General features: G+C 33.0%; 1 protein-coding gene across 1 annotated transcript in view; it reads right to left on the bottom strand.

Moving 5' to 3' along the window:
- The window catches only part of RYR3 (ryanodine receptor 3), a 231,192-nt gene that overhangs the window by 37,185 nt on the left and 169,838 nt on the right, over positions 1-24,169 (bottom strand). Inside the window, exons 63-74 of the mRNA XM_062578097.1 lie at positions 22,955-23,193; positions 21,858-21,939; positions 17,886-18,016; positions 16,296-16,616; positions 15,517-15,757; positions 14,374-14,461; positions 14,173-14,265; positions 9,305-9,319; positions 6,095-6,265; positions 5,683-5,742; positions 4,383-4,514; positions 3,625-3,737 (exon numbers count right to left, since the gene is read on the bottom strand). Coding sequence (XP_062434081.1) covers positions 3,625-3,737; positions 4,383-4,514; positions 5,683-5,742; positions 6,095-6,265; positions 9,305-9,319; positions 14,173-14,265; positions 14,374-14,461; positions 15,517-15,757; positions 16,296-16,616; positions 17,886-18,016; positions 21,858-21,939; positions 22,955-23,193 — 1,686 coding nt within the window. The remainder of the gene's footprint in view (positions 1-3,624; positions 3,738-4,382; positions 4,515-5,682; positions 5,743-6,094; positions 6,266-9,304; positions 9,320-14,172; positions 14,266-14,373; positions 14,462-15,516; positions 15,758-16,295; positions 16,617-17,885; positions 18,017-21,857; positions 21,940-22,954; positions 23,194-24,169) is intronic.

Genomic DNA, 24,169 nt, shown 5'->3' with positions numbered 1-24,169 from the left:
ATTACATATATGTTAGTTTTCATTCTGAAGGCTGTGGGAGTGCTCATTTATGTTATATGTGAAACTGCAGGACTGGAGTTTTAATACAAGCATGGGAAAAATACATATGTTAATACACTAAGAATGAGTGGGTGGGATTTGCAAGTTAAGTAAACCAGGACACTAAGACAGCACAAGTTGGCTGTCAATAGCAAAATAATATCAACTTTTTTCCAGCATGTTGTCTGTGGACACTCACTGCCTTCTTCCACAAGCAGAAGCCTATGCTCAGCTTCTTTTCTTGTAACTACTAATTGGGGTAGAAATAATGTGTCCTCAAAACAGCTGGATTAGACATGCACAAGAACTGCACTAGAAGAAGATGAACTTTAGAAAATTGTTAGGCATATTGATTACAGTTTGATTAATTTAATTGTACAATCCTCCACAGAAAACAAAGTTAATGATAACTATCTACACATAAATCTGGCAAATCAGCAGCATTTACATTTTATTGGTGAGGAAATTTTGTTTGGAGACACACTCTATGAATCCTCTGAAGTAAGGTAGTTCCACAGAGTCTTTGTATTTATTTTTATCTTGCACTAATACCAGAACCATACAAACTGTCTGTATATAGGGCTTAGAGGCTCTATATGCCATGACTTGTACAGACGCATTGTGCACATAAATTATTCTCATTCTACTTTTGCAATAGAATGCTATTTCGCCAACCCTCTATGCTCCCCTGCTGGCACTGATGCCACTTTCTTATCAAATTGCAAAAACTGACCAATCAGAATCCCCACTGAAAATTGTACAAATTCATGTTTTATGATAACATCAAATCATGGCTGGGAAGGAGTAAGTGTGCGCATACGGAAGAGGCTCTCCACAAGTTACATTACCGTTAACTTGAGTATAAGCCTGTCATACTGAGTTTTTTCATGTACTTTTTCCAGCCAAACACGTTGAAAGGTGCTCAGGAAGAAATTGCTAATTTTGTGTCTGAAGAAAAGCATATAGGTTTTCATTGAAGAACTAACAACAAAGGCACAAATTAAATTCACTGAAGTAGTCAGAAAGAATGTTTTTTTAAACTGTGTATGAAAAATTTCCATGTTAAACTTTGCTGTATTTATGGGCATATACAGATGATAGACAATAAAACAAATAATTTGCAAATAAATTTCTTTAAAACATCAAACACAAATACACGTCAGAGAAAAAATACTTATCAAATAAGACACTTTTTCAAAGCACTGTGCATATATTCGTTAATGAACAGAGAACATGAAGGACTAGCATAGGTAATACTAACAATTTTTTTCCTGGAGAAACAAGAATATTTGAAAATACAACTATGAGTTCCTTTGTATCTCAAGGTACTTCTCAAAACAGGGAGCACTTGGAATATTTATTGAAGAAGCTACAGTAATTTCTGTGTGGTTTCTCAACTTGCTACTTTAACAAAGACCTGCACAAGGCCCACCTGGACGCAGCCCTGTCTAACATGCTCTAGGTGACCCTGCTGAGCAGCGAGGTTGGACCAGAGGTCCCTTCCAACCTTACTGATTCTATGATTCTATGAATGAACATCTTAATTTCTGAAACATCGCACTGGAGTTCCTAAAAAATGATACCTATTCTCTTGAAGAAAATAGGTTAAAATGGGAGATTAACATTAAAGTATAATGAAAGCCACCTAAATCTCCAGCAAATTATCAGAGGAAACAGCTCATTATCTACTGAAGATCAAAATCTTTTCTAGGATGAATGAGAAGATATTGCCATTATCAATTTCCTTGCTACCCTGTAAATTAATTGCTTCTATCATCAGATCTGGAACTAAGTCTCCCAATATAATACTGCAACTAAAACGAAGAAATACACAAGATTAGGAGAGCTGCATTTGAAACTGGTTCAATGGGATTTATGTAGCTCTTAGAATTAATCATACTCCACTTGAAATAAACTCCCGAGGGTTCAGAGATGCCTTCATAACACAACCAATTTAAATGATGGATAGACAGTTATGTATGCAATTAGGTGTGTAACAGTGTGACAGTCTTATTTTCCTGTCAGAATCTAATATTTATCTAGAAAAATCTGTGTCCATAAATAAAGAACTTTAAAACTTTGTTCTGTACCTATCAATTGAGAAAGATACCTAGAAGCCCAAAGTGTTTTTCACTCATGCCTGTTGTTCAAAACAGATACCAAAATATGTTAGCTAAAAGAGTTTCATCAGACCTCATTTTTAGAATCTGTAAGAAGAAATAACTGGACAGATTTGTCTCACATTCAGATTTCTTAAAGCTAGGAGTAACTCCACCATAAAATCTACCACAAAGTCTGAAAAGAACCAGTTTCAGAATACAGAAAGATATATGAATATTATAGATAATATGCAGGGTTTTAACATTCATATTATCTGTAATTTTCTTTAAAAAATATCTATAAATTCAGAACACAGTTGTCAAAAAATGCTACTGAAATGGGTGTTCATTCCACTACTTCCTCTCATTTCCCCAAATATGACTCTTGAAGATGAAATAGTTCATAGCCTCAAAACTAGTCAGTTTGTTTTTACATTTTATTTAAATCTTTTCATTTCTCTCTGGCTCCATGAAAGTTGGCTGGTAGTAGGGAGACACATGGGTAAGAAACAATTTAGAGAAGTTATAGTCTAGAACTACTAGTTTTTGTAAAGGAAATATGTGTGCTTTTTACTGTGCATCTGGAATTTATCTTGTTATGGCAAAACTAGCTTTCTTCTCAGTATATTAGTGGCACAGCTACAGAACTTAAGCTGATGTCAAGCATGGAGATAGGTGTTAATAAAAGCATTTTTAAATGCAAGGAAATGTTTCTACTAAATACTTTGTGAGCAATCTTTAAACAAAAATATAAATCAGGAAAGGTGAAAAAGTGTGCATGCTTACGCTCCATCTGAATTAAGAAAAAAACAGTTTTGGTGAGAATTAACAGGGTAAAGGAAATAATTCCAGTGTAACATGGTCTTAATATTCTGTCTAAAGTAGTGGATAGATCCAGGCACAGGATGCAGTTTATGTCAGACTTTGTGACATCTGCATTCAACTGGAGAAAGAAGCAGAGCAACACGCAAGTCCAAAATCTCATACTGCACTGCTCTGCCCTAATAGCTGCTTTAAATGCATATGGCTTCCTGACATAGTAGCTACAGATTAGCTCATATAACCTAAAGAGTATGAAGCATTCATGTAAAAGCCATAAAAACAAAAGTTAAAAAAAAGAAACGATTATGAACATAGGAGAATAAAGACCAAAAAGAGTAATCAGAGGCAAAAAAGAATAGAAGCGGCAGCAACAAAATTTTAACACAGTTTTCAGAGGTAATTATACATAACATCCAAGACAAGAGCTGACAAAAATGAAGCATTTGATTTTTGTAGCAGTGGAATTCCTATGGTCTTTCTCCTCTCTGGGTATGTGTCATGAAAAAAAAATATTTTGTTACGGTGACGAACTGGCTGATAACTAACAAATTATTTCGTCTGAAACTCATTACATAAGCCTAACAATCAGCACACTTCTAGGGCAGTATTTGCACTAAGAAACATGAACAAAACTTATAAAAACATAAACCTTTAAGCCATCTACCTTGGCAGGTTGTATAATGGCGCCATTCTGAAACATGCCACTACAGCCCTTTTGCGTTGTTTTGACAGGAGTTTGTGCCAAACAGCTTTCTTTGATCTGAGCGGCTGTTCAACCTATGGCAAAATATCTTTTTTTAGTACATACAGTAGAAACTCTTCAATTCTTATCCCAAATTGTCTTTTTTAACTACCGGTTAATGTAGTAAACGAATTATACAATGTTACAAAAGCTCTGTGTCTTCTGAAAGAAAATAATGTCTATGCAGATTCGATCAATCTTTCATGTGAACAGATTTCTTTGCTATATCATTTCTGAATGAAAAGGATGAATTTTAAGGGTGCAAATGCTTTTGTGTTGGAATTGCATAATTTGAATGAAGAGGCAACAGGATTCAAAAGTTTTATTAAAGCATCCTCGTATGCAGGAATGGAAGATGCTGAAATACGTGTATTAAAATAAATGCACATGCAAACATATTTTGTTAAAATTAGAGAGTTTTCAGCTACTGAATATTGACTTTTTGTACATAAAGGTTCATGAAATTGTTTACAAAGTTGTGTAGGGGTAAATACTTCCTGAGTTTTCTCTGAAGCAAGATTGAGGCACTTCAGCAGATTACACAGAATACTTTGTATGTGTACACAAGAATTACTTTTATCTAGAAACTTAAATAATTACATTCAGTGAAGTGGAAACAGTCTTCATAAGAACCTCATTCTGATTTAAAATAAGCACAGTATAGGTATGTTACATTTTACCTGCTCCAGATGATACAGAGCCGCTGATATTCTCTGCACACGTTCCACAGTTTTCTCAGGGTCAGTAGGTTCATCACTCTTCAAAATGTCTTTGTAGAGATTTAACTGCCATTTCACAGCTGGATCATCAGACTGAAAATCAACATATTTCATACTAAAGCTGCTGATTGAAGATACTGAATATGACTATCTTCATAATTATTCTCTTGGAATAATAAGAAAAGTTATAGATATCCTATCATCTTTTCCCTTTTCATAAAAATTCCCATTTGCTAGATGCTGAAAAAATAGCACTAGGTTCTATATACGTTTGGGTAGCTGAACTCAACTCTTAAGCAAGCTTCTGTTTTTACTTCATGAAACCAAACAAAGCACCCCGGGAATTCTGCATCATATTTAACGGTATTAAAAATTAGGAGGCACATCTAGCATTAAGATGGACAATACTAAACTGTTGAATACCTATCCAGTTTGACATATAACATTGCCTTTTTGTATAACTCTTACACTTCTACAATTTAACCCCTTGCTGGACTTTTGTACCAACAGGGGAAAGCTGAATTATGGAAGCTACCAATGACAGCTGGAATTTTAGTAGCTGAAGAGTCCCAGCCAGAGTTTTTGGCTTTTTTGTAACAGCAGTACAGGAAAATACATCAGAATTACTTAGCACGCCCAGTTTAAATTTAGGTAAGCACAAATGTCCAGCAATTAAGATAGCCATTTCCCATCTAAGATAACTGAGTTATTCCCATTAAATTCAAGTATTTGGGCAAGTGATCTAAATTATTTGATATTTACAAAATGATGATGACTTCATTTTGTTATCATCTTTGACCCTATATTTTTCAGGGTCTAAACAGTGGAAACACAAATATGCTGTAAAAAGGTTTTCTTGATTTTATTTCATCACATTCACTTTAAAATGCATATATTCATAAAAATACTGTTTAGTGGTTAAATCAAGTTAAGTTCAAAATGAGAAGCTGAATATTATGCTTTGATTTTATTTTTGTCTTAGATCCAAATGATTTTAAGCAGTTACAGCTTTAAATCTACCAAATATAATTCTTTAAACTTGTCCAGTTCTACAAAACTTCTTGAAACCTAAAAATACCAGTCAAAGCTAGAAAGAAGCTAGTTGTTGTTATGGCAAAAAGTACAGAAATGCTAAAATGTTATTTTTTTGGTTAGTTTTTCATTTTCTTTTATCACATACCACAAACATTATAAATAAGCGTAATTTCCATGTTTAGAAAGGTCACCCCAGCATATTTAAGTCAGATTTTTTTAATATTACCTTTTCCTGCAAATGTAAGTTGTTACGTAAATGTTCTTTGACTTCATCATCAGTGTCCCTCTGTAGAAAGGTAAAAGCATTTTTCAGTTTTGATTAAGGTTCATTTTATAAGAATATGCACAAGAACACGCAAAAGAACAGTTATTCTTTTAATACTAAAAGTTAACGTCTTCTGTCTTCCCCGTCCATCTGATAACTTACATACTTTGAAAACAAAAGGCCTTCTTTAATTGCAGGCACAAAACAAGAATCAAACTTTTAAGGGAATAAATGCTAACTAATGATCTTTCAGTACTTTATTCTTTATGCATTTATAATTTAAATTATAATGCATTAGAATTGATATATTTGTTTGGCTGTCTTGTAAAAACACAGTTTGTATCTGTCATTAGACTGCAAAGTACACACTCACATGGCTGTATCTAGTCTTAGCCAAAGAGATGAGCTCTTGATCTCCAGGTGTACACATGTTCAAACCGATAGGAAGCATCTTTTTAAGTGCAGCTACAATCAAGGAAGTTTGTATTGAGTACAAATCCCCTCTACGTTTTGATTTCTTTCTCTCTTGGTCTTGTCCTCCAGACTATAATTAAAAAATAGAAAGGTAAATTGTAACTATTCTCTGATCACGCACTTTTCCAACACACGCTTCTTCTAATGGTCCAAAGAAACTAGACTCCTGATGTAATATAATTAATTAAAAATGTTAAATTAGAGGCAGGAAGTACAGTTTTGAGTAGGAAATGTAAAGGAATATTTTTGGTATGCACCAGTGCAGAAGCTGCAGTAATAGTAATATTTTAATGGCAGTTAAGTTTTGTGCATTCATACTTATGAATCTACCTATATTTTCAAGATCTTATTTACCTCTCAGAAATACTACAGAAGTAAAAATTTTGTCAGTCTTAGGGGACACTATTAGTTTGCAGTTTTACAGAGACAGACTCAGGTTGTGTACATTTTTGGTAGAAACCTGGGAGATGCAGTTACCTAAGGTCTGAACACAGTTATGTGGGGATGAATGAATATAATCTAATTTGTTTCAATTGAAAATAATCATTATCTAAAAGGCTTGAATTCAATGCAATAAAATGCCAATGAATTAGTGTCTCTGGAAAACCACTGTCCTTTGGCCTTGGCTGATATAACTATAACTCTGGGATGAAAAATAAAGCCTTCTGCAGCTTTGGAGACCGTAAGTAACAGGAGGAGAAAAATAGAAGAGACAGAGAAGCAAACAGCACAACAGAATACCATTTGCCCTATCTACTTACAACAAACAACTGACAACAATACTTCACACATAACTTTTCATTTATGAGACAGCAAACTGAAATCCTTAAAACAGACCCATATACTTAATGAACATATGCTAAACAACAACATAAAAATAGCCCAGTTCTGAATTCTGTACCTAGATTAAACTCCTATTAAACTCAAGGAGAGTTTTGCCTAAGACAAGATTTCAGGACTAGGCCTGCAGGATTATAAAACACTGCAAAACAGCAAATGTTTGCATTTAACCTTCTTCCACATCCTTTTCCCTCTGTTGACTAAATTCTACTGACTCCTGTTTGTATAGTTTAATGCAGAGAATGCACTGCAATCCATTATTTACCAATTATTACCACACCTTTCTCATCATAATCACTGAAGGAAGAAAAAAGGTGGCCATATGTATTCTACTCAGCGGTAGATTTTGGCAAATGCTGTCTTCTAGATGGTGAATCACTGTGTATATAGCTGGTGTTAACAGCATTTAGCAGGTCAGAGGGAACACACGCTGGATGTGGCTTCCTTTCTTAAGGAACTAACAATTGCAAGAGAGTACTTCGCCTCAAAGCTTTGCTTTTGGAAGTGCCTTAGAAAAAGTTTTCTACAACAGCAATGATGTAATGGCTATAATAATGACATTATTTGTACTCTACATTGATAGCAGACAAACAAATGCCACAATGTATCACTGTGACTCAGTGGCGTCACTATGCATCTTGAAAAAGGCATAAGGAGTACCAAAATTAAAAGAAAAAAAAGAAAGAAAGAAAAAAAAAGAGAGAGAGACTTTTCTGCATCTGTATGCTTGGGAAGGTCATTTTACACATCCAATTTTTATAATCTTCATTTCAGATTAATAACTAGGTATAAAAAACACACAAACTTAAAACAAAAACATTTTTAAAGCATAAAAAAAATCCATTCTGCCTTTGCCATCAAATTCTGCTGTCCATTAAATTGCAATTCCTGCTGATAAATGTGTAAGTAGAGTCACAGAGAGAAATCTATACTGAAATGACAATAAAATTATGTCTCTTTCAGTTCTGATGTGCACCCATGAGTAAACACAATACCTTTATTTAATATGTAGAGTGTTAAATCAGATATATTTTGTGTAAATAATTTATTGTACTAGAAGAACCCCTACAACAATCAGAATGATATACTTTGATTATCTAACAGCATATAGTAATCGTACTTGCATGGGGATTTAAACACAAAAATGGAAATTTCTTCAACAAACATACAGACGGAGAATTACAGATTCTCCTGCAGATTCAGAAAAAAATTCAATATATAATCAAAAAGGAGGAGGAATTTATATTAAAACATTAGCTAGAGTTAATCAAGACCCTGGAATTAATATTATTAGTATTTCTAATCCTTCTTGAGCACTCAGTTCTGTGAGATTATCATGACAGTATTCATTAAACCCTCCTCCCTACCTGGGGAAGTTTGATAGTAGCAAAGCCTGAAATCAGATCTAATAGCTTAACACATCTGTTAATTTTTTAACTTATGCCTCTAGTCTGATTGCTTAAAAATAGTTCACATCATAGTATGAGGTTCTCAGGCCATGGTAAGAAGGGAAAGATGAAAAGATTTTATGCTCTGTTTTGCTGTTTGTTCTGCTTCACCAATGAAAAACACACCATAGGTCAAAAAGTAATGATATGTATTAAATTCATATTAAAAAAAGATAGTATGAATGATGCAAAGATGAACTATGGTTCACTGGAGAAAAAGAAATCTTTGCATATATTACATAAAAGAAATAAGGATGATTCAAAATCATCCTCACATCTTGCTGGCTTAGGAAAGTTTTTTTTTTTTTTTTTTTTAATTTTAGAAACAAGGTAGGATTTGAATCCTAGGTCTAATTTGAACTTATTACATCTAATGTTATATTTTATTCATTTACAGACAGGGACAAGATTATAGCACATTTCTCCCATAATATTTTTCTAGAACAACATCATCCAAATATTTATTTCTGATGACTCTACTTAGGCAGTTCTCTTACAACATCTGCTTCAATATATTAATTAAAAAAAAAAAAAAAAAAAAAACAGAAGGCAGAAAGACAGCAGAGGGGGGAAAGCACATCTAAAAAAAATATTAAAAGTAACTTTACTATATTTTTTCATCAAAGCAGCATGTGAGTGGATTAAAGGGAATTTCAGCTGCTCTGATTAAATATTGCCACTGTAACTACGAGAAAATTTCGGGCAGGTGGAGCCTGGGCCTTCACTTTGTGACGCCACTGCTATGATCAATGGAGGGAATGCTTGGAGCCTGATCATCTCTAAAACTGAAACAACGACACGTCATGCACTTGGACCTGTACCTTTACTTGCATGGCCTGTGTGAAAGGAAAAATAAAGGAAAAAAAATATAAGTAAAAGAGATGGAACAAAGATAATTTTACAAGTTAGTAACAAACTTATTCAGCTCTACCAGGACATTAAAAATATTGCAAGTCTGTTGCTAAAACAGTAGTCTGTGAATGCATAATCAAATGATGCCTTAGTGAAATCATTAGTTTTATTCAACTTAATCCATATTTAACAACTGATCTTTTCAATTATCTGTTGCTATTCATCATGACAAAACACACAGTATCACTTGTTATTTTAGTAGTGAGTGAATATCAGTATACTAAAATTTGCATCTGTTCCCAGTACTTTTAATAGAAGGAGGAAGTCTGGAATCTGGATAATCTGATAATAAAAAATATTCAAATTATCATCACTATAATCCTTTCCACCTTTTTCCACCCAAAATATGTATGACAAAAATTATGTTTAGAAATAGAAATGAAAATCAAGGCACCACTGGAAAGATGCAGTGTCATTTACAGATATATTTTTCCCACTTTTCAGGATAACATTAGTGTTTTGTAGACATCCTGAGAGAAACCCACAGTTAGGCTCATGCCTCTCAGCAGTATTCATTTTGAGAACACAGCTGTAATGCTCACAAATACTAAGGTTGTTTTTCCTCTTTATTATGTAATATCAAAAATACATAAATACACCTAAATAAATTTGCATTTGTAGTCTAAACCTATGTTACCATGGTGCCATGTAAAATTAAGAAGATAACATCAGAACTATGTAGTTATGGTAAAATAATAATAAAAAAAAATCCACTAGTGATTAAAGGAATCCTTGACTGGGCATGGGGAAAAATATTATAGAAAACTGTCTGTTAAAAAAAAAAAAAAAAAAGAAAGAAAAGAAAAAAAAGTCAGGAGGAATAGCTCAGAATGGTTTTATTTTTCTTCTCGTGATTACTCTCATTATAACCTTGTTTTCTTGTCACACTCAGAACAATCTAATATGTCTCCTTTTTGGCCTCAAAGTGTTGAAGTCAAGCTATAATTAATATCACTCTTTATATTCTGCTATATTTATATCACATAGTAAAGAAAAACAGTTATAAGCCAATGAAGAATGAAAGATTAATCATCAAGTTATGCATTAAATGTCTCTAGACTCTTGAATACCTACACAAATAGCAAATTTCAACTGAAATTTTCAATTGGGTGAAATATGAAGATGCAGTGCAGAAATGGCATACATTGGTATACCTGGCATACATTAAAGGTAAGTAAACAAGTGAGGTTAATTCCACTTTATTTATTAAGCATGACCATAAAAGTAAACCATTTACGTTTTACCATAATATAATTAAAGGAAATATTTTTTATTCAATTGAAGTAGTCTTCAGGAAGAGAGTTAAAATTCTTGAAGAAAATACTATCATAACCTTGAATAAACATAAGTTTTCAAATAATATGTATTACATATTATAAATGGGCACAAACCAGATTGTTCATCCACTCCTTCATGAAGTCAGGACCATGGTGTTTGGAATAAAAATTTGGATTAAATGATTGCCTCAGACTTCTATAATAGGCCTATCCTAGTGTTTTTTTTTTTTTTTTGAAATATATACAAAAATTTAGTAACAAGGGCCAATCAAATATAATTTCAGCAGGATATGCAAGTATTTAGCAACTGAGGTTCGTCTTCCAGGAACACATTAATTCAAATTGCAAAGTTTACTCAGTATTGCTTGAAAAATTGCCCATATATGTATTACACATTTATAATATATATATATATATGAATGTATACACTTTAATCTTTCATACAAATTAGCTGTAAAACACACTAGGGAATCATTACATGTTAAAAATACTATTTTATCAACCAACCCTTGAAGAGTTCAAACAATAACAGATTAGTGAAGTTGAAAGAGCTTAATTTCTCCATTTCAACACTTCCATCATAAATCTGTTATCTCATTGCATTCTAAGTTACCAGTCTCTCTCAGACTGAAAGTTCTCTAACTTACCATTCCCCTCCGAGCAATCTGCTGCCATTTTTTCAGAAAAGAAAAATTAAAAAACTTGGCTCAGGTTTTAATACATTTATTTGAATAACGATTAACAAAATTAAAATTGTATAATCAAAATAAAATGGGTATCGTATTGATTTTCTGACTGTAATAGTGAATTATTTGTTACCACTGCTATTAGCTACAAAACCCCCATAATCCGAATCCTTCATTTTCTGCATAGTTTTTGTATATAAGGCATAGAACCTTCCATGCTTGGTATCATGTATCAGGCCTTACACGTTAGTACTATCACTGTATTTTGTGTCCGGGGGAGTAGGAAGAGGAAAAGTCTCAGCTGTGAGGCAGACAGTTGTTTAAAGCAGCCTGAGACCCACATGGGATTTTACTTTTCTAAAAGAGACCCCAAGCTGTTCTGTCTTGGACTGACTATTAAAAGCTGATGTTTATATACATATTTATTTATATGTTCTTGCGCGTGATAAATACTGGATGTAATTACTACCATTAAACATAATGTGATGAAAGATGAACTGATAATGAAGAAGAAAGTGTTAAGTACTCTGTTGTCATACTACTTCCTTAGCTGAATCTTAATATTAAACAAGGCACTATAAAAATAATGTTTTCTACTGTAATTTACTCTACTAATTATTCCCTATAAATAAGGAAACTATAAATAAGTAAGAAACTTTACAATAAATCCTGAAATTCAATTACTTAAAGAACTTCTTGTTATTTCTAAATTATGCAATCTTAAAAAATTTATTCAGATCTATGCTTTAGAACTGGGTTTAATACCACTTACATTATGCATTAAGAAACATTATCAATTTATGATTTAGAAACCACATATAGAAAATCAACACAACACTTTTAAAATATGTCTCATGTATCCTTATCATGCTATTTAGGTCAGCATGAAACAAATGCCTATCTAAACCAATTAGTTGTTCTGCAATCACTCCTGCAGATATGGTATCATACTAATAAAATATTCATTCATGACTAGTATATTCCATTATTTATGCTCCTATGCTAGCAATAACCATGCACAATATCCAAAAGCACCACGATTTTATATATTGCTTTACTTACAAAAACAGTATATGCACATAAAAAGACTTATAATTTCCCTGTATTGCATTCATAAACATAGAAAAGCATATTTATATAGGCATCTACATCCATGTTATTTATAAATTTATATTGCCTAAATATACATAGGAGGTAATTGTAAATGTAATCGCAAAAGCAAATCCTTTCAAATTTGTATTATATGGTTTCCTGATGTTGAATTCTGTGATTTTATTCAAATCAGAGCAATACTGAGGATATGTATTCTTTATTTAGTGAAGAGCTCTTTTGTCATTCCTGCCATGCAAACTGGCTAAAACACACCACTAATAGTTTACATCAGTTTATCAGTACTTCAGTAAGATCAAATTTAGATTAAAAAAAAAATATATATATATCACCTGACTACAATCTATCATGATCTTAAAAAAAAAATCCCAAACAAGCAAGTAAAAAAATGCTGACCAAATTCTTTGCTCCTCAAACCAATTTCAATGTACAAATGTCCAAGTATATGTATTATACATATGTGTAGTGATTGCCACAGGATAAACTGCAAAGCTATGTGATAAAGTATGTTAGTTCATGTTTTATCCTCACTTCACCTGGACAGTGCTCACTACTCATCCCAATACTGAACATTATACAAACACTTCAGGTCCATTACACAATTTCAAGCATTTGCCTTTTGAAAACAAGCAAAATGGGTAAAAAAAAAAATATTTTCTCCATATATGGAATTATCCATACAGTTTGAATCCTCATTCAGCGTCAGTCATGAACTAGCAAGAGGCAGATAATGTTGTATTTTTAATTGTAAACTTTCCAAAACATGGCTTTTCCTCAAGCAAATATCAAAACTTTAAATTCAAAAATTGTAACAGAAAAGAAGCAAACATTTTTTTCAGAGAGTTGCAAAGTGAAATGGCATACTTCTGACTCTGTGTGGTCTAAAGTTGGACTCACAGTAGCTAAGTTACAGACAGAATCAAAATACAGGGAAACACAAAACAACAGAACCCACCATTCCTCTGAAATGCTTTCAGAGTAGGATTTCTCACATCATAAATATTGATAAAACAAATGGTTCTTGCTATGGTCATCAGAACTAATCTGAAATTCAACTGACTTGTAGATTTTGTTATGAGTAAGGCAATCTTCCTCACCTAATGTCAGTGAGACATTTTTACTATGACAACATCCACTCTCTCCATTACACAGGTAAAAATGTATTCTGCAACCACCATGTCGGAATCTTGTGATAACAAAAATGAGTAAAAAAAGGAAGGAATGTAGTTATTAATAAGCAACAAGATAAATAGTGAACATATTGTACACTGTATGTATGCCTAAAGAGGTATAAGCAGAGATAGCATGCCTCTGTCGAAGTCAACAGAAAAATATTGACTAGCGTCCACAAGATGAGACAATGCTTCATTTATTTTTCATAAAATAATCTACCTGGATTTTTTTGAGAGACTACCTGCTGTACATGCACAGCACATACTCTTTTGTATGTGTAACCTTTCCAAGGTAAGATCTGTATTTTATCTTGTTTCCTTAATTATTTGACAGATATTTAGTAACTAAATCTAATGTAAATAACTTTTTTTTCTCAGAGTAGTTTTCATAGTTATCATCAAGAAGCATCACTTTTTAAGACTTCTTTTATCAGCAAATCAGCAACAGTCTGGGTAGACTTTCAGAGTTCTCATACAAACTATTAAACGCATGCTGAAGGTTTAACTGATCTGAAAACTTTTATTAACTTACTTTAGACATCTTGCTTTTGGTGTCTCCTGTTAGAAATGCCAAATTGTTGATTTCATTCTGAATCACAAAATTTTGTTCTTCTCTTTTGAAATTCTAAAAAAACAAAAAGAAAGATTATCAGAGCTTAATTAATTTGTATGTACCACACTTATATTTACAAATAGAATAAAATGGAGGAAAAAAATACACATCTCATCTTACATGTGATTTGCACCACAGGATGAAAACTTCAGCTACCATTCGAAAGAGTTCATCAGAATCAGCATCTGGTTTCTTCAGCCAATTTGCTCTGATTAAAAAAAAAAAAAAAAAAAAAAAAAAAAAAAAAAGAGAGAGAGAGAAATTTAAAGTAAGACTACTGAATATAGGTATTATTACTCTATTTGATTTGATTATATTTTTTGAACTTAATTAGTATCACTTCAATTTTCCATGAGCATGGTTACAAAGACCATTTTTCATGGCACCTCAACCAATCTGCAACAAAAATCCTAATTTTTGCCTACTAGTTTTTGACCATCCCCCTTCCCCACAGTGCCAGCTCTCTGGTGATCCAACAGAGACAACTATAATGGAAAGAGGACAAAGAAAAGAGAGACATGAATAAGTGGGTAGAGCTGTAGGGAGTTTCTAGCTAGATTTCTCTATATCCTAGTTAATTCTATGTTTTTAAAACTGCCAGTGCTCCCTTGCAAACATGGTCCGACATGGCAACATCCTGAGTTAATTTAGAAAGAGCAACTGATTCTCAGTGTCAGTTTACAGCACAAATGATCGTGCACACAAGGAAAATGCTTCTAGCTAGCCAAATATATATTAGCATCTAAAAACTGTAAGAAGCGGTCACCGATTGTGTACAAAAGAACAATGTTCTTAAGGACTGGATTAAACTCTTCTGAAAAATATATAGGAGGCATGTTCTGGGACAAAGGAAAGGAAAGGAGTAGGCACAGAATACTCCTTCAGTAAATTGTTGATGAGAAAACTTCATGGTCATTCTAAATGCAATACAATGTTGTCCAGGCATTTTTATTTCCCTTCTTAAAAAAATGTACAAAAGATAATCATCTTTGTGGTATCACCTACAAAAATATAGTGATTCAAATGAGGCAAGATATGCATTCTCCATTGCAATACTGCAGATATAATCAAGTCAAAACGTACAACAAACAAAACAATGTGAGAAAAATAGGTGCCAATTCACGGTACATCAACCTATCAGTTAAGGATATAAAACTCAGGATACTATTCTCAACGCAGCATTAAATTCATTATTTTTTTCTAAACATGGACTCTAACTAAGTTAACTATTAAATCTGGAGTTAATTATTAGTTTTTACTCACCTGTTGTTGTCCACATAACGTATTAACATTGGATAGAAGGCATAGAGGTCTCGACAAAGAACAGCAAACTCATCCAGAATGAGTAGCTCAGCTTCTTGAGTATCACTTTTACTGTCTGCTCTCAGTTGCTCCTCTTCCATCACGATCTTTATAGCTTTCTTCTTCAATTTCTCCAGCGTTGGAATAAAGTGAGTTTTCAGCAGATCTGGCCTGGCTTTGCTGATGATGGGTTGAGCATAAACTATACATAAAAATATATATGACCCTACAATTAATGCACAATTCATGTTTGAAATCATGTTAATATGAACTCTAAAGTTCTAACACACTTAGAGTACATAGTGCTCCACATAGTTCTGCAGTACCATAAAATCATTAATAAAATATTAATATAGCTTTTATAACTGTGTGCACTGAGAGATTAAATCTAGCAACTGAGAATTCAGACTATATATATTCCAATCTTACATATGTCAAACTATCATAGTCTTGGCAAGTCACTTATCTCTAACTTGGTTAGAATCTCAACAAAACAGTAAGAGTGACACAAAGACCTAAAAAATGGTGCTTTATATCTGTTTGCAGTGGTGCTGCATTTTATTATAAAAACAATTAACAAAATTTTTAAAATTAAAATTGCTTTCTTGTATTGTTCCTTACCTGAGTTCTTCCTGTTGCTTTTACTGAAATTTATTATTATTATATCAATGGGAAATATGATAAATTGTATCAAAGTAATTATACATTCCTAGACACAATTATTCTTTAAAACTATTTACCTGCAATTCTCTTCATCCAAGACGCTTCATCTATTCCCAGATTGTTGTTGATGATTTTCAAAATGTTTCCCAGAAGGATGCTCAGATGCTCAGATGTTATCATAGTACAGCAGGGCCCAGAACTTTCAGGCATACTTTCAGACCCTCTTTCCCACCAGTAGGACAAATAGTTGCATAGCATGGGTAAGATAACTTCAATTACATGAGGCATTTCAGTATACCTGGCACCAGACTCTGCTAAATCGTTAATTTCCTTTATTAGTCCATCCAGCTGAGGGATCTCTGGACACATCTCTTCTACTGTATCAGGCATACCTAAAACTGCATGTTAAGGTAGAAAAGGAAAAGATTAATTAACAAAATGAATAGAACATCTACATTCATCTATTTTCAAACTCTAAATACAAACAACACTGTCACTCAGATTTCTTTCTGCTACCATCTTGGGCAGACATGACTATAGTAAGACTGGGATGTGCACAAGTCTCTCATCTCATAAATTATGCCTTGCTGATAACATGCTTACAGCATTAACTAAGACAATAGCAATCACAAAGCTTAAAGGGCAAAATTCTTTCCATATGGTCACTTGCAGCTATCTCATGACCAAAGTAGCTATGTAAAAATGCACGATTGAGAGCTTATAACAATAATAATCAAACTCTGGCCATTGCTGTTGTTATCATTCAAAATTTTCACGTTCATTGGCAAAAGTTTAAATCCACCACAGGGAACAGGAAACAAACAGCGTTTTCCAACAGGCTGCAAATAGCTCAAAATTATGGGCAATATAAAACTCAAGTGCACCCAGCTCAGATTCAGGCTAACTTCTTCCAGACTGTTCTGGAGTATAAGATGTGAATAAATTTATTTGGAAACCAGGTAGATAAGCTGTTTTTCCTAGTCACAGGACTTACTGAAACTTCTGTGTAATTAGAACATTCAAAAACAGTCTCTTTCATAATTTTTCTAGCTTCACTCTTCTGAATTCTCAGATTACATTCAAATGTAAGGTGGGGCACAGAACATTTCTTGCACTTGTGCACTTCCATCCCTTCTTCATAAGATTTTCTCTCGAAAAAGAAGAGCTCAGTTTGAGATTTTTGGGCTACTTTAAGAGCTGAAGAAGCTGAAATCACCTGCATCAGAGAAAAGCTGCTTCCTGCTCTACTCCTCCTTCCAATGTAAATAAAGAGCCAGGAAAGAATTCCAATTATCAAAGGCTTTTATTAAAAACCAAAGGGTGCCTATTCAGCAATTAATTAGATAATTATATAATTTTCTAAATAATTTTGTAATGTGGACGTGATCTTAGACTAAGCTTCAAATGTTAGTGTATACAACTTCAGTAAAGAATTCAAACAACATGTTTAGAAAAATACCCACACATGCTGGGAAAAAGGGTATAATATTAATACAGTCTGAAAATAAGAGAGCAAGGCTAAAATGACAAGTAACAAAAGACTAGTAGTGGGAGTAGTTATTTACTGAGTCATATATTCATTTTTTCTTCATTACAATTTCTTTCTATTATTTGAAGAGGAGTAAACACCTTTTTTTTGTTGCTGTTCCCTGAGGAACAGTACTTACTGGCTCTTTCTCTTGCACTTTTCGTGTTGAAGACAGACAGAGGATTGTAGTGGTTGAGAGAAGGTTCAAGGAATGCTACTGGAATGGCTGCTGCTAGAGATGCTAAGCATTCTCCAAGTGCTGGGCGCTGCCTGTATATGACAGATAATAAATGTTATCTGAAAGGAAAAGTCGTTCACTAGGCTTTCAATATCTAGCATGCACTATAAAGCAGCATCGACAGTTAATCCTGATTTAGCTTACCATTTTTAACACACCAGGAACTATTTGACTATTCTGAAAAATTATTTCTTGCATAAACAAAACTATTGGAAACCAGAGTGGAATAGGAACCCTGTAAAAACAAACAACCTCTCCTGCCTCCATGTGTTTTATAGTAAACTGTTCCTCAAACATTGTCCGGAAGACAGGGTATCTGCTGGTTGTAGCATTCTGGATTAACGAAGACAAAATAATCAATTAAAATTGAAAGAAGCATTGGAAAAGACAGGATTTGGAAAGTTATCAGTACCAGTAATTCATTTTTCATATTCCTGATCCCTAAATACTGAAATAATTTGGCTCTACATATGGGTAAGACCTAAAAAATTCTTTAGGAAAGATGTGTATTCCATTTTAAAATAAGCAATATATATGAAATCTTTTAAAGTACTGAAGAGCACTGCAAACTGCCAGGCTGTAGAACGCACATGCTTGGAAAATTTCAAAATGACTGGACAACAGTCCTGTTAAGATTCTTTCAAGCCATTCCCTCCATCTCATCTTTAATTGCCTAAATAAATTTTCATTTAACAAGCACGTAAGAATGTAAATAGATATGCAAATATATAGCTCTCCAACTGTTTTTCTGTAGGCAGGAGAGTGGATATTTTTCTGATTATGCAAGGAACTTGGCAAAGCAATGGCTGTACCATATTGAGAAACATTGTGAAAAGTATTTATGTCCATTTGAAGATATACGATTTATATAAAATTATATAAAATTACTCTGTTTCAAGGGTTGGCATTCGTTTATTCTCTCTAGAGAATTATTTCCACAACTGTAGTTCATGAGTGTATGTGAGATCAAGTGAAATTTCAAAAAAGAAATGTTTTTCTAAAAAAAGAGAAAAGATTATTTCATGCAAACCTTTCTTATCAAGTGAATTCTATGTTTTGGGTACTAATGATTTTTTTATAAATGGATTATAATACCAAGTTTTTCTTCTTCTTTTTTTCATAAAATAATATATATAGAAAAAAAAGAACAAAAACTTGGAAAGAACAGTCATAATCATAAGGTCACTCTACAGTGCATTTATTAAAAAAAAAAAAAAAGTTTGCTGTTTGCTGCTGCTTTACTATTTTTTCCCCCTAAGAAAAGAAAAAGGCAGAAGTCAAAGACTACAAAATTAAAAAGAAACTATGCATTTCTATGTATCTATGTCATTTTGCAATAAAAGACATGATGCATTAACATCACAGATAGCAAACACAGAATATTTCATTAAAAACAAGGTTTTGATAATGCTACAAGTGCAATCATATTTTTCAGCACAGAAATGTTCTCTTCTAATTTAAATTTTAATGAAAACCATTATACTATAAACTTAGGAGATTTCATAAAACTCCGTGAAAAGGAAACCTTATTACATCTTCGCCTGTCATTGAAGGCAAAAAAAGAAAAAACTTTGTACACATAAAAAAATAAGTTAATTTGAAAAGATGAACATCAAACCCACAGAGGCTATTTAATCATATGAGTATCAAAATGGTTAAACAAGAAGAATAAGAAAATAACTCTGGGTAAACAGATATTTTCTGTCATGTGGAAGCCCTGAATGAGAGAAATCAATGGAAAGCAGCCTATAATTTTCCAAGACAGAAATTAAAATAGATACAATGAGAATTTCGGAGTAAATAGCCACTGATATAAAAAGCAAATGAAGCAGTATACTATGAACTAATGAATATCCCAAGGAACTGAGGGAGTACCATGGAGTAAAAGACACTTAAAGAAAATCTAAACTAATCTTTTAGACAAAGTATGTTAGGAAGACAACAGGAAATGTTAGCTTGAAAGCATGAGGATAAACTGTCAGAGGCTGATGTGCCAGTATTGGAGGAAATGAAAAAAGCTTGAAACAACCAAATCAATCAAGATGTTGAAAACCAAACCAAGATAAAAGACCACTAATTGATGGTAATTAGGAAGAAGCATTCCCTATTATATCATTGTTACAACAGACATTTTTGAAATGTCTGCAAAGCATTCCTAATGAGTAGTCTCAAACAGGTAAAATTGAAGTCTTTGAATGAACTATCTGGATAACCAGTACGACTGAATATAGCAATTCACTTTTTTATTTATATTAAGCTTCATAAATCATAAATCTGCTGCCATTTCATAACTTATGCAAGAGTTAAGTTTGTATTTCTTATTACTGATACAGATATTTGATCATTTGTGCTAAAAATGCACTGAAAATGTGTTTCTCTGAACTCTTAGTTTCAGGATAAAACCAAGATGCCCTAAATGGGCACCCAACCTTTGAGTACTAGGAGAACAGAATTTTCAGCCCCAAATTTAAGACTCTCGCAGTTTCCCATACAGTGAATGGGAGGAATTAAGACTCAGACTACTACATTTTCTAAATCCTGTCCCCAATGTTTATCAATCATAAGACATTTAGAGAAGAAAGATTTAACGTCAAAAATCAGAAATATCTCAAACATCTTAAACAAGCTAAACGCTTTTAGTAAAAAGGATAAAATCTTTGAAAATGAAAGTTTGTCACAACAGGGCAGCAGCAGTAAACCAAGTTAGTGTCAGTCTTTAGCCTCAGTAGCAGGGAAGTTTGTAGAATCACCCAAGCTCTTTCAGCCATGAAAAGTGATTTTTACCTATGAAAAGTGGACAATGATTCATGGTACAATGGAGAGTAAAACTTCTCAATGTCTCTGCCAAGTTCACTAGGAAAATCCTACATTTTATCCTAACTCTGAAGAACGGTAACTGATCAAAGCAGCACAACCATGCACTTCCACATTTTTCTGAAATCCAACTTCCCATCTAGACACTGATACCTACCTGCAGTCTCTATTTAAAAGTCTGAGTGAAAATAGTGATGCACAAACTAAGTGAAATCCACACTTAGAAACATCTCACACAGCCTTAAGAAACTAATTTATTTCCATTTCTGACCCAATCACAGGAAAAGAAAGTAGAAAGAGGTGATGCTACTAACACCCATGTTTAATATAATTACCCAGAGCTTAACGACTTGCCAATGAAGGTAGAGGCCGGGGCTGTAAGATCATCTTATCCAGAGGCAACTTCAAACACAATTACTTTTATTTCCTGTGAGAACATCCTGACTGCTAAGGCACTTTCTATTTCTCCTATCAGATTTGTGCCAAAGTGTATTTAAGATTGACAAGTCTAGAAGAGTAAAAAAAAACCTTTGAGAGATGACTGTGCACATATGTAAGGATGAGCTTATGCACACAGGTATACATATGAAGAATGGGATGAAAATGCAAGTAACTGTGGGTTCTTGTATAAAGGCTGTCAAAATCCCTACATATACTCAGGTCCCTTTGGATTTTATGTTCAGGTCAACTATTCTGTAGGTGTGAGACAGACAATTAGTCAGCCTACTTACCACAATAGTGAGTATGATAACATGTAGTAGCCACATTCTGGGAATATTAATGGTGATCTATGCAAAAATTTAGCTTTTGTAATGGGAAAAACTAAGCTCCCTGCAGACACTTGGTCACTAAAGCAGGGTGAGTTGTTTCCTTTTGTTTGATTTTGGCTTTTTTGTATGGAACTGACTTCTAAGATTTAGGCAACTACATTCCACTTAAGGTGTGTTTTAAACATGTTCGTGCTGTTTCAAATTCACCTTTCATTCAAACTGCTTTATCAGATAAGCAACACATTCCTAAAGTAGAGAAAATTTTGTATGGTAAGTTTTTATTCAATACCTTTCAACATAGATGTTCTTCCCAGTCCCAAGGGAATAGAGGCTGCAAAGAATTCTGTAACATGAAACTTGTACATCGCCCACTAGAGGAAAAAAGTAGAAGATTATTAGTACCTATTCATCTAAAGGTCACTTCCTAAATCTAAAACAAATTATACATTATGCAATGTGACAGATGGGGTCTAAAATATTTAGCATATACTTTGCAAAACACTTTTACACTGCCAATACTGCACACCTGCAATATTTACTTTCAATTTCTCCAGTAGCCAGTGTGTCATCTATATTCATCCCATAACCTAACAGGTCATCAGACATTCCAACATGCCAGTAGATAATTATTAATAAAATATTTCAAAGAATCACATTTGCAGAATATAATTTTAAGTTAAATCACAGCAGTCTGCTTGTGTAACCTCAAGGAACCTGATTAAAAGGCTTGTAACATTATAGAAAGTCTTTCCATAGCTATCAATCTTTTAATTATCTTCTACTTTTGAACTGTGATTCCTCAATTATACATGAGATTTCATTTCAGCACATTTCTAAATCTCAAGGAGACATTTCAGTAACTGGAACTACTTACTTCTTTTGTCATTAGTATGTGCAAATTTTAAATTAAAAGATGTTAAAAAGCAAGGAAAGTTTTAATTAGAAGAAACTAAAATGGCTTTCCAACTTGAGGAAAACACAAGGAAGTACTAATGGGAGTTGTCTCATTTTAATCTAACGAGATAAAAATATGTAAAAAAAAAAAAAAGAAGCTAAAATCTTACTTTCTTTAGGAATCTTTAGTCTCATTATCAACATAGTAGGCAGGGGAACATTTAAGGGGAATTTCTAACTTCTCCCTCACAACATTTGGAAGAAACATTGCATATAATCAGCTTGAAATTTACTGAGTATTACATATATACTCAATTCCATTAATATCAAAATATTAAAAACAAAATGCTGCCAATTTCATCTTTAATTCTGGAAATATTTATGAGTTGAAAGCCAAATTTCATCTTTTATATTCATACATTCATTATTAAAAGTGTTTGTATTATTTTAACATAATAAACTCCCCCCCCCCCAAAAAAAAACAAGACTTACATAGTAAATCAACTCCAAACTGATACTGTGAAATATGTTCAAAAATTGATGTCAAGATAGGTAACAATGCTACTGTAGTGTAATTAATATTCTGTGAAACACCCTTGATCTGTGTTCGAGAATGGGTAAATTTTCCAAGTTTAAGATTTTCTAATGTTTTTTCCAGATCCTCAGCTGCATTTTCAAAAAAGGCACGCAATCCAGCTTTAACTAGCTCAGATCCTGATTTCATAACAGTTCTGAAAAATAATAAAGAGTAAAATTAATTTTGCATTAATCTTCATGATATGTACAGATATATACATATTGGTTACACTCAATCAGTCTTTGAAGATACACGTTTATCAGTGAACTTTACACTATGAACAGAAAAGCAGAGCTATATCTACACAGCAGTATAGGCAACAATTAATTCAGACTATTTCACGAAATAGTAACAACAAAAAACTTCTGTCTTGTACTCCTGTTTTTTTGTGATCTGCCTCCAAATGTGATACTGTACTAATGTGTAAGTCTTAACCTCCGCATTTTTATGGACTAGGTATCCAAGTCAAAATATAGTTGTCTTCAAAGCACCCTAGAGTACCTTCAAAGCACATCTAGAAAAGGTAACCCCAATGTCAGCATTATAGTTCAATTTCTTAATCTTTTTGCATATTTCTCCAATTCCTCATTGAAGTTTTGATTTTTTTTCTGTGCTGTTATTCAAAATAAGTACATTGTCAGGCTGCTGTGTGATATAACCAGGTCAGAAAATTGGTCCAATAGGAAAACTATCTTGGCTCTAAATTCTGTGTTTCAATGTACTTAAGTATTTTAATGTAATGAGTAAAAGCCAGTAAAATGTAACTACGCCTATATAGTAATAACTTCTGTGCACTTCTAATACCAAGTTTTCAACCATGCACTAAACTCTCCCAATATCTACAGGTACCAGTACTTGCAGTTCCAAATTTTGTGTCACTTATATTTCGCAATAAAATCTTCAAACACCAACAGAAAGAGTGGCAGAAGCTCTCAATGTTTCCTTGTTTCGGTGATCATGAACAGAAAACTGTGAATGAAACCATACCTTTTTTTTTTCTTCCTTTCTTTCTTTCTTTTTCTTCTTCTTCTTTTTTTCTTTTTTTTTTTTTTTTTTTTTTTAGATATTGAGGTCAATATCTAAAGCATCTATGCTGCTAATATCATTAATTACAATCCAATTGCTCTTCA

This window comes from Rhea pennata, chromosome 5 (assembly GCF_028389875.1).
Source record: "Rhea pennata isolate bPtePen1 chromosome 5, bPtePen1.pri, whole genome shotgun sequence".
NCBI classification, from domain to species: Eukaryota; Metazoa; Chordata; class Aves; order Rheiformes; family Rheidae; genus Rhea; species Rhea pennata.
Note: the sequence above shows the minus strand (reverse complement) of the source record. Positions and strands in the feature narration are given on the sequence as shown.